General features: G+C 49.3%; 1 protein-coding gene across 12 annotated transcripts in view; it reads left to right on the forward strand.

The window, feature by feature from the left end:
- Positions 1-1,397: 1,397 nt before the first annotated feature.
- SLC22A23 (solute carrier family 22 member 23) overlaps positions 1,398-11,870 on the forward strand; it is a 188,897-nt gene continuing 178,424 nt past the window's right edge. For 2 of the 12 annotated variants that reach the window (XM_055264616.2, XM_055264617.2), the window contains exon 1: positions 1,408-2,590. In XM_055264616.2, the coding sequence (XP_055120591.1) occupies positions 1,937-2,590 (654 nt within the window). In that variant the 5' untranslated portion in view covers positions 1,408-1,936. Of the gene's footprint in view, positions 2,591-11,870 lie in introns of all 12 variants that reach the window. The other 10 variants (XM_063632993.1, XM_055264624.2, XM_055264615.2 and 7 more) reach the window with 9 other exon arrangements.

Consider the following 11,870-nt stretch of genomic DNA (forward strand, 5'->3'; position numbering starts at 1 on the left):
TGCAGCCCTTAGGGCCCCTTCCGCCCATTGTTATCTAATCTCCCCTTCTCGGCCACGCAGGAAGGTCCACAACCTCCCCTGTCCCCCAAGACCCGCCCCCCCGGCAGCCTTCAGATATAGTTCTTTCGTACGTATGTGCCAGCATTTTATGCAGTAAACACATGTTGCCCTTAACACTGAACTGCAGGTTAAAAATGTATTCCACTAAATTATGCAGCGGTTAGCTGAGCAGAGTGAAAATGCAAAAGAATACACTCAGTATATGGAGCTTAGAAGATATCCTTTTGGAAAGCTAAACATTTTTTTTTTTTTTTTTTTTTGCCCCAAATAAGACTAGAAATGGATTGCTCCATTTAAGACTTCCATTAATAAACTTCTCAGAATATGAAATGTCTCCAAAATGTGGGGACGCTGGGGTGAAAGGTGCCGGATAATTCTCATTGGTGCGTGCGCTGGGTGCAGGAGGAAATATGCTAATGTAGCCGTTTGCCGCAGGGCTGGTGTTATTTATACAGCGCTGGCTGGGCAAGGTTGGCGCTGGAGCAGGAGAGGAGGGAGAGGTTTGTCTTCTTGTGTGAGAGTATAGATGTGTGCGCCTGTGCACACGGCGTTCCAAACGTGAATACAAGATCTTAGGGAGGGGGTGGGGAAGGCCATCACGTTTATACTGTGTGTATTATAACTTGTGTTGGAGATATATCCCAGCATCGTGCTTACATCGCATTCACTTAGGAGTGGGGGAAGAAATGGCGATTTGGGAGTGGGTGCGGCGGGTCGCAGGTGGCCAGACACTGCGGGGGACTGGCGACCTGAAATTGGCAAAGGCGCCTCCTTGACCCTGCTCCACGGACACAAAAATCAACCTTATTCGCTCCTGGAAAAAGCGCAGAGGGTTGTTCCCGAAGGCTGAAGACCCTCGGGCTTGGGACTGGGAGCGGGACGCAGGCAGCGGGACCGCCGGGCCCCTCTGAAGAGACAGAGGTCACGGAGACCTGGAGCGCGCGGAGTGGGTGGGGGGCCCGGGCGGCTGCGGGAGCCCAGCCTCAGAGAAGACCCGGCCCACACGTTCTCAGCGCACGCCGACTTTGCCGGGCCCCGTCGTCGGCTGGCGACCCCTGCTACGCGCGTCTCCTCCTCCCCCGCCCCGCCCGGCGCGAAACGGGCACGGGCCGGGGATCCTCCAGCCAGGCGGGCCCGGGGTGTCCCGTTTCCCCCGCCCCCCTCCCGTGGATCCCGGGCGGCGGCGGCCGCGCGTCCGGGCTGGAGGGGGCGCTCGCGAGCAGGAGTCGAGCGCAGCAGGTGCCGCGGTTACCTCCACCTCGGCGGGGGGAGAGGGGGCGGGCCGGGGGCAGGGAGGAGGAGGAGGAGGAGAAGGAGGAGGAAGAGGAGGAGTGGGGCCGGCTCCAGGAGCTGGAGAGCGCGGCCGGCTCGGCAGGCTGGGTCCCGAGCTCGCGGCTTCCTGGAGGCGCCCGAAGTCGGAGAAATACAGCGCGGCCACCCCGGGAGCAGCAGCCGTTGCCCGCACTGCCGCCCGCACCGCCGCCCGCAGGGCCCTGAACCGCCGGCAAGGGCGCGGGCCGGGCGCGGCGCCGGCTCCTCCTCCTGCCGCGTCCGGCGCGGAGCAGCGGAGAGCGGCGGGCTCGGCGGCCGGCGCCCGGGCCGAGGAACCGATGAGCCGCGGCGGCTGAGGGCCCGGCTGGCCTCTGCCCGCCTCTGCCCGGCGCCCGAGCGGGGCCGCAGCGCCCGGGGCGCGGGGTCCGGCGGGTGACATGGGGGCGGCCTGACGCACCCGGAGCCGCCGAGCGCTCTCTCTGGAGCCGCGGGCCCTCCTCGGCGGCAGCGGCTGCAGGCGCCTGGCCCGGCGCGTTGTGCCCGGGGCGCCCGCGGAGCCTCCGCCGCGCTCTATGCGCCTCTGCGGGAGCCGCGGGCCCGGGCCATGGCCATAGACCGGCGGCGCGAGGCGGCGGGCGGCGGGCCCGGGCGGCAGCCGGCCCCGGCCGAGGAGAACGGCTCCCTGCCGCCCGGGGACGCGGCGGCCTCGGCGCCCCTCGGGGGACGCGCGGGCCCGGGCGGCGGCGCGGAGATCCAGCCGCTGCCCCCACTGCATCCTGGAGGCGGCCCGCACCCGAGCTGCTGCTCGGCGGCTGCGGCCCCGAGCCTCTTGTTGCTGGACTATGACGGGTCGGTGCTGCCCTTCCTCGGGGGCCTGGGCGGGGGCTACCAGAAGACCCTCGTGCTGCTCACCTGGATCCCGGCGCTGTTCATCGGCTTCAGCCAGTTCTCGGACTCTTTCCTCCTGGACCAGCCCAACTTCTGGTGCCGCGGGGCCGGCAAAGGCACCGAGCTGGCAGGGGTCACCACCACAGGCCGGGGCGGGGACATGGGCAACTGGACCAGCCTCCCCACCACCCCCTTCTCCACTGCCCCCTGGGAGGCTGCGGGCAACCGGAGCAACAGCAGCGGCGCGGACGGAGGCGACACACCACCCCTGCCATCCCCTCCGGACAAGGGGGACAACGCCTCCAACTGTGACTGCCACGCGTGGGACTACGGCATCCGCGCCGGCCTCGTCCAGAACGTGGTCAGCAAGGTAAGGGCCGCGGCCGCCCAGTCCCTCCAACCCTCTCCCTGCAGACCGAGGTCCAAGCCCGAGCCAGCAGGAGACCCGAAGTCCCCAAAGTGGTGGTGCTAGAGTGTGTGTACGGGCATTCTGCACTGGCTTAATCTCCTTCCGTCCTCCAAACCACATGCCTTTACTTGGGTGTAAAGGGAGCACCATTGCCTTTACTAGTTTGCACCCAAACTCCTGTCCCAGTACGCGGATGGAAAGCGCGCCCTTCCCCCACCCTCGGGGCGAGGCAGCTGACCTGTCACCAGCCCGCTCTGGAGGAGTCGGACTGGCGTGGTTCAAGGTCTCCTGGGGGAGTCGGGACCACAGCCCTGTTCTGCCCGGCTAGTTGTCCCTGAGTCTCCCATCTCGCACTTGATTTTGACACAGGTAAAGCCCACTAAAGAACTGGAGAGTCAGGGAAGCAAAGACTCCTGCACATCCCCAACCCGCAGCCCATGCTTAGTCCTCCCCAAAGATATCTGACTTTAGAGTTTGCTACCCCAGTGTCTCCTCCAGTGTTTTCTCAGCACTTCAGTAAACATCACTACAGTATAGGAAGGACGCGGAGAATATGTCATTTGGGTGTTCCCCGGCCGTCACCGCTCTTACACAGCAGCTGCTTTGGGCTGAGGCACTGAGAATGGGGGTGTGCTTTAGCTGAAACATGCACCTTGTCCTCTGAGTCCTGTAGCTAAAGCGCCCTTGCAGAGGTATTGCATGGTGTGAAATGTAGCAGAAGGGAGTTGTGAGACAAGTGTGAAGGCCTAAACACAGAGTGGGCAATGGTGGACACTCAATGCCCCTAGACAGCTATAATTTTATTCTTAACATATAGGAGATATCAAGACATTTGTAGTTTTGCTCCCTGTGTCTAAACTAATTAATTCACATTTTAAAGTAAATATAGACTCTCCCCCACCCTACCCCCTACCCATTCTGGGCAGTTCTGGCAGAGTTTTAAAGGCTTTCTCGAAATGTATGAAATTGGACAGTTTTAAATAGTCAATGTGTATGTTACCTCCTCCCCCCCGGTGTGCATTCGTTAACAGTTGTAGCTCATGGATGTGGAAGATGAAACTCTTACATCATCATAATCATTGTTTTAATCTTGCGCCAACCTGGCCAGAAATGCTCTGTCCTGTGGGAACTGTCTGACTGAGCTGCCCCTGCTGCCCTGCACGGTAATGGGGAAGGTCCTTCTAGCTGGGTTCACCTTGATCCCACCCACCTCCTACCCCTGCTTTGTAAAGGTGTTTCTGTGACTGTTTTTCCTTCACGGAGGGCAATATTTCTTTTTTGGTTTAGCAGCACAGAAAAATTAAGAACAATGACTATTTAAATCACTGTGTATGTCTGACAGACTGAGGATTTGGCAACATTGTTAAGTATTTTAAGTACCTTTCTAGAGCAGAGGGAGAATAATGGATCAAAGTGAGTATGTGTGAAGAGCGCTGTGTCCTGGGGTCAAAGTAGAGGTGAACTTGAAAGTGACGAGGTGGGATAGAGTGCCATTACCTTGGCAGTGAGGACTCAGGAAACAGCTATTCACACTCAGCCATGCATGGTGGGAGGAGAGAACAAAAATAGTTCTTAAAAGCAGACTATGGAGGCATATTGGAGAGCTGGGCAGTTTTTCTAAATTAGCACTTGAGAGGGTCACAGACAGCACTCATGTGTGTGGCATGTTTTGGGTGATGCTTGATGACACGTTGCAGTTACTGGGCCAGACTGAGAGGGGAAACCTGGGAACAATAATTAGACACACATTTTCTTATACGGTAAAGCCTAGAAAGGACATATTGATTTTCACAGACAATAAAAGATCTAAATAAAGGACTGCCTTCCCAGTGTTCTGTGTGTTTCAAGCACATAACAAATGCTTCAAAGAGCTTTTCAAGCACATTTTGGCATGTTGGAAGGCAGACTTTTCCTGTGCTGCTGTGTACGTTGAATACTGTATCAGATGCACAAATGTGGGATGTACACTATGATGAGTGCAGGAGTTCTAGGGGTCAGGTGCTTGTCAGCCCACATCCCAAGTAGAAGCAGAAATGGAAGGAGCCTTTGCCTTCTCTCAGCGGATAAAAGCTCAGGGTTTGAGAAGCTGCCTTTTGTGCCTCTTTCCTGCTCTGTTCCATGATCTTTCCCTTGCAAATAAGCCTCATGCTGTCTTCAGCATGTATCCTGTATTTAGCATGTATCCTTTAGTGTGTGTGTGCCCTGCAAAATATGCACTATTCTGTCCCTAGGTGCCAGATAGGGAGAGGAAGACAGAAGAGCCACCAGGCACAGTTCTGGACCTCTTTCTCATGTGGCTGCTGGTATCTAGCACCTACCTACACACGTGAAACTGTCAAGCCAGTTAGAATCCCTATTGTAGTTAAAAGGGATCTTAGGGCTGACCAGCCTCTCTCGCCTTCTGCATGATATCTCTGACATGAAGTTATCCATCCTAGTTTGAACACTTCCATTGATGGGAAGGGAGTGCTTTGTTAACAAGGCAGCTAGCCCATCCTGTAGTTGCTCTTCCTTGCAGGAAGCCACACTTTTTGGAAAATAAAACTCGGGTTAACTCATGCCTGTTTGTGCCACTTGCTCCTCAGAATAATTTTTTTTTAATTATTTCTTAAATAAGATGTGTTTTCAATAGCTTCTTTCCTGGCTGAAAAGTCTACAGTACTTAAGCTATTCCATACGTGCAAAAATTTGCCATACTTATCGCTCTGGTTGGCATGTGTGTCTCTTATGCATGGTACCCAGAATGCAACCCAGCCAGGCCCTGTGTGTTCTAACCCAAAGAGGGGATTGATGGATACTGTCCTTCCCCTACTGCAATCTAGAGTTGATGCATTAGGCTTAAACTAGACATGACATACTTCTGCTTCCAGACCGTGATCACCAACCCCCCAACGTTGTTTTCCTGGGAGTGGTGGATGAAGTCAGGATTTTTTCAGTTTTAGGCTCATGTAGCATGACCATGACTTAGGTTTCCTCTTCATAATTTTGAGTTTCTAGATCTCTCCTGTTAGGATCTTTTTGTTTTTATTTTTTGCCTTGGCCTTGGTATTGGTTCTCGGTACCAGAATTTGTATTGCAGAATCTGCAATGCATTCAAAATAATGACAACACTAATGTCACTTTCTTTTGTGCAGCCCTTTATAGTTTATAAAACATTTCATATATATTGTTTTCTTTGATTAAGAATAATAACCCAAGGCCAGTCTCTAGTCTTTTTTTTTTTTTTTTTTTTTTGAGACAGTGTCTGGCTCTGTTGCCCAGGCTGGAGTACAGTGGTACGATCACAGCTCTCTGAAGCCTCCACCTCCCAGGCTTAAGTGATCTTTCTGCCTCAACCTCCTGAGTAGCTGGGACTACACGCATGCACCACCACACCTGGCTCATTTTTATTTTATTTTTTTTTGTAGAGATGGGGGTCTTGCTGTATTGCCCAGGCTGGTCTTGAACTCCTGGCCTCAAGCAGTCCTTCTGCCTCAGCTTCCCAAAGTGTTAGGATTTAGGTGTGAGCCACCAGCCACACTAATAGCAAGTGATAATCATGGATTTTAAGTCAGTGAACACACATTTGAGTGTGCCATGTGTTCTGTACAAGAACCAGGTACAGATGCTCCTCTGCTTAGGATGGGGTTGTGTCTTGTGTCCAGATAAACCCCTCATTGGTTGGAAATATTGAAAGTGGAAAATACATTTAATACACCTAACCTATTGAAAATGCTGGCCTAGCCCAGCCTACCTTAGATGTGCTCAGAACACTCACATTAGTCCACAGTTGGGCAGAATCATCTCACACAAAGTCTATTTTATAATGCGTTGAATATCTCATGTGACTTACGGAATACCGTACTGAAAGTGAAAAAGAGAATGGTTGTGTACTTCAGATACTCACACAACCATTGTGTTTTTCACTTCTGGTGAATAAAGCAGCCCTTATCGATACAGTTTCTACTGAATGTGTATCGTGTTCACACCATTATCAAGTCAAAAAATCGTCAAGTTGAACCGTTTTAAGTCGGGGACCATCTGTGTTCAACTTTCTGATGACTTTCACAAGCTCTGCATTTTATCTCCCAGCTCTGTTGTAAGGTATTGTCAGTGCCTTGCAGAAAAGAATCATATTCCTTCCAAGTCACATAGACAGCAAGTTTTGGGGAACTAAGGACAAACAGGTCTGCCGCTCAGCTCAGTTGGCTTGCTTCTCCCACACCAGCATTCCCTGCGCAGCCCAAGTTCTCAGATACTTCTGAGATCTTAGTCAACAAAGTTAAAACAAAACAAAACAAAAAAACAAAGGCTCCATGGACTTCAAATATTGCTATTGATGATTTCCACAGGCTGGGTGCAGTGGCTCACGCCTGTAATCCCAGCACTTTGGGAGGCCTAGGTGGGTGGATCATTTGAGATTAGGAGTTCGAGACCAGCCTGGCCAACATGGTGAACCCTCATCTCTACTAAAAATAGAAAAATTAGCTGGGTGTGGTGGCGCATGCCTCTAATCACAGCTACTAAGGAGGCTGAGGCAGGAGAGTCACTCGAGCCTGGGAGTGAGAGGTTGCAGTGAGCGAGATCACACCGCTGCACTCCAGTCTGGGCGACAGAGTGAGACCCTGTCTCAAAAAATAATAATAATTTGCACAGTGTATCCTGCATTGTTCTGACTGAATCTGTTGGTTTCTAATACTCAGCACTTTCTTGAGTAATCTCTAGAATTTTTGCCAATAATCAATGCCAGCTGAACTTGGCCCGTTTTTCCTGTATTTGAAGGGTAGGATGTTTGTCCACCTCCAGTCTTCTGGTAGCATTTCCTCTGTTCTCGTGAATTTGCAAAGATTTCTGACCTTTATCCTGAAAGTTACTTAAATATCCTGGGAAGTAATTTGTATCCTTTTTCTAGGGCTAAAGAGTAGAAGTTATTTAAAGTGACTTTAAGTACAATTCAATTAAGACTAGAAATAATGATATCATTGCAACAGTAACACTTTAAAAAATAGCCCACGATTCCATGATCCTAGTTATCATATGATAACTAGTCTTCACTTTTGAAATGCCTTACACACAGACCTGTTTTTACAGTTCTAATCAAAGTGTTCATTTAATGGAATCTACTATTTTCTTGACACCTTATCAAAAGAATTTGTCCAGTTCTTCCGAAACATTTTAAACGCATGGTATTTTTGCTGATTTATTAAAAGTTCTTAAATTCTTTTCCTAATACTGAACTGACGGCTGGGCACAGTGGCTCACGCCTGTAATACCAGCACTTTGGGAGGCAGAGGCGGATCACGAGGTCAGGAGTTCCAGACCAGCCTGGCCAACATAGTGAAACCCCATCTCTACTAAAAATACAAAAATTAGCCGGGCATGGTGGTTCATGTCTGTATTCCCAGCTACTCGGGAGGCTGAGGCAGGAGAATCGCTTGAACCTGGGAGGCGGAGGTTGCGGTGAACCGAGATCACTCCACTGCACTCCAGCCTGGGCAACAGAGTGAGACTCCGTCTCAAAAAAAATAATAAAATAAAATACTGAACTGACTACCATGAGGTCATCCCAGTGGTGGCTTTTGTCTAGTATATGCAACAACAGTGGATATCTTCATGCATATCTATTTTTAAAAATTGACTATAGTAGGTAATACATGTACATAATACAGAAAGCATAGCATAAAAGTAACATTTCTTTCTGTCTCTGCCCCCAGTTTCCCTCTTCAGAAGCAACCATGGTTACCAGTTTCTCACATCCCCTTCCAGAAATGTTCTACTTTCATTTACATATTTTGTCTCAGAAACGCTAGCGTATCCTAAACACTGTTTTTTCACTTATGCTGGAGATGAATACATCAGTACATAGAGATACTCCTTCTTTATGTCTGCGTAGTATTCCATTGTCAGACTGGACTGCCATTTATTTAACTAATCACTTACCGAGGAAGCATTGAGTTTGTCTCCAGTCTTTGCTGTTATATTCACAATATATCACAAAATCTTGGCATGCACAGACATTTGCACATGTGTAAGAAATTTTTAGAAGTGGGAGGGTCAAAGTAGGACGCATTTTTATGTTAATAGGTACTGTCAGAGTGTTTTCTGTAGAAATCTTAGATATGTACAATTATACTAATAATGTGTGTGGTCCTGTTCCCTACACCCTCCCTGACCCAGGGGGTTATCAAATCTTTACCTATTTTCTAGTCTGATGTGCAAAAAAATTATATTTGGTGGTTGTTGTGATTTGCATTTCTCTTGTTATGAGGGAAGTTAAACATCTTTTTGAAAGTTTTAGAGCCATCTATATTTCCTGTTCTTTGAACTGTCTCTTCATCTCCTTTGCCTTTATGTGTGTGTATATGCTGTGAGAAGCATTATTTTCTTATGTATTTATAGGTACACTTGATGTATGATGTAAATTAACCCTTCTAGATGACTTCTAACCATTTTCCTCGAGTTTGCTGTTGGGTTTTTTAAATTTTGTAAATGATATTTTTGTTACGTAGAAACTTATGGTTTGGTTAGAGTTGTATGAATTAATCTTCTTTTTTATGATTTCTTATGTTAGATTTAAGGCTTGGAAGATTCCTGGAAGACTGGGGGGAAATCCTATGTTTTCTTCTAATATTTTTATGATCTTATAACTTCTTTATTTTGGGGTTGGAGATACCTGTTTTGCTTTTCTGAGCTATTAGGATAAATTGCTAGAAAGGTCAGAGGATATAACCAGCATTTCATGCAGACTTTGACTTGCTCGTAACAACATCCTAAACATTTAATTTGGCAGTAGCCCTTATTAATGTCAGGATTAGAGGCTAACCAGCTGTTAAGCAGCCTTTCCACCTGTTTGGGAGATAGCAGTCTTCCCAGGTCATAGGTCTCCCTTTCCTTCTTCATCTCCTGTTCTGAACCATCTGCAGATCTCTCCCTCTCCCTCTCCCTCTCCCTCTCTGTCAGTAACATTTTTTGCAGGTTGCCTTTATTTTGGCCTTTAGTCCAAGGTAGGATTGAGTCAAAAGTTGGTGTCATTTAAAAACATGGTAGACTTTCTGAATCTTTGTCCTGAGGTTGCCACAAACTGGTGGTGTGTGGGAACCAGCTTGGCTTCTACTGACTCTGAACCCGCTGCACATGTCTTTTCACGTTCAGTAATGTCATGCTGGCAGCTTGAAATTCACCATGGTGGGAGCATTTACACCATAGGAATTGGCAAACAGTACAGATCAGGGTTTTTTTTTTTTCTTCATAGAGCCAGTTATTAAACATTTATCACACTAATGAGTGTGACCCTGGGCCACTTGAAAAAATTTTTTTTTGGCCTGGCGCAGTGGCTCATGCCTGTAATCCCAGCAGTTTGGGAGACCGAGGGAGGTGGATCACCTGAGGTCAGGAGTTTGAGACCAGCCTGACCAACATGGTGAAACCCCGCCTCTACTAAATATACAAAAATTAGCTGGGCATGGTGGTGGGTGCCTGTAATTCAGCTACTCAGGAGGCTGAGGCAGGAGAATCACTTGAACCCAGGAGGTGGAGGTTGCAGTGAGCCAAGATTGTGCCATTGCACTCCAGTCTGGGCAACAGAGTGAGACTATCTATCTCAAAAAAAAAAAAAAAAAAAAAAAGAGGCCAGGCGCGGTGGCTCATGCGTGTAATCCCAGCACTTTGGGAGGCCGAGGTGGGCGGATCACGAGGTCAGGAGATGGAGACCATCCTGGCTAACACAGTGAAACCCTGTCTCTACTAAAAATGCAAATAATTATCCGGGTGTGGTGGCAGGCGCCTGTAGTCCCAGCTACTCGGGAGGCTGAGGCAAGAGAATGGTGTGAACTCGGGAGGCAGAGCTTGCAGTGAGCCGAGATCGTGCCACTGCACTCCAACCTGGGTGACAGAGCAAGACTCTGTCTCAAAAAAAGAAAAAAAAGAAAGAAAAAAAAGTTTCTTTCCTCTCTCCTCCTTTTCACAGATTTGAGTGCCTGTTCTGAGCTGAGCATTGTGCTATGTGTTGCGGATACAATGATATGTGAAAGTAGACAGCTCAGCTTCCATAGAGCTTAGAGACTTCTGGGGAAGGCACACCCAAACTGATCAAGTAATAATCTTTTAATTACAAACTGAGTTAAGTGTGTAGAAAGAAAGGGAATTGAGAGACAAGAACAACAACAACAACAAAACCCTGACCTGGACAGACTGGTGTATGTAAGAAAGTGACATCTGAGATGAGAGCTGAGGTTTGAGTAGGAGGTAGAGAGAGAGGCAAAAGAGGAGAGATGTGTGTGTTTTCCAGAGAGTGCAAATGGCATTTGCAAAGGTCCTGTGGCATGCAGCACCTGGAATTGATAGCAATCGATATGGGAAGGGGGGTGGCGATGGCTTATAAACCGTGCTAAGAACTTTTCCTCTAATTTCAGAGCAAAGGAAAACCATCAGAATATTAAGTGGGATAAGGGATATGATGCAGTCAGAATTCATATTTTTTAAAAGACCTCTCTGGCTGCAGTGAGATCTCGTGTGGTGGGGAGGGGAGGCTGTGCTGAGTGCACAGGAGAAAGCCGGTGAGTCCTGTAGAAGATGCTGAGTTATCCCAGGGCTGACGGGGAGGCAGACACTCTCGGGAGATACCAAGGAGATGCGCTTAGCCAGCTGAGGTGAGGCCTTGGGAGTGGAGGGCTTCCATGGAGGGCATGTGGAGTGAGACGAGGGCCTGGGCCCAAACACTGCACGTACTATGAAGACTTGGGGCTCTGCAGCCACCCGTAGGCAGAGGGGAGGGAGGAGAGCTTTTGACAGGGAAAGGCAGCCTGACCAGAGGTTCTGGAGGAAACTGGGCCTGTTTGGGAAGCAGACATGCTGGCCTGCGCAGGGGTCCTGGGGATGAATGGTGGGAAGTCCTACTGGAAGCTCAGAGGCCAGACAAGGGGGCCTGAGCCTGTTCCCAGGGCTGTCGACAGAAAACACGGGGCCTTTGGAGTGTTCTGCCATTTTCTCTTGCCCTCCTACTCAACAAGGGAGGGTGCTAATTAAATTTCCACACAGCTGAAAGACCCAGATATGTGAAACCATAGGGCTAGAATTTGCCTTCAAATTCAGCCAGCTTTGCCTTTGCTAATTGCTTAGTCTAGGTAAAAGATTGTCCTGGGCATGGCAATGTTTAATATGATTGTCTAGTCCAAGCCTTCAGTTTAGATGAGAAGGCTGAGCTGGAGATTGGCTTGTCCAAAGCCACCAGCCTATTAGGGTTTGAATCCAGTTCTCCATATGC

Source organism: Symphalangus syndactylus, chromosome 23 (assembly GCF_028878055.3).
Source record: "Symphalangus syndactylus isolate Jambi chromosome 23, NHGRI_mSymSyn1-v2.1_pri, whole genome shotgun sequence".
Taxonomy (NCBI): Eukaryota; Metazoa; Chordata; class Mammalia; order Primates; family Hylobatidae; genus Symphalangus; species Symphalangus syndactylus.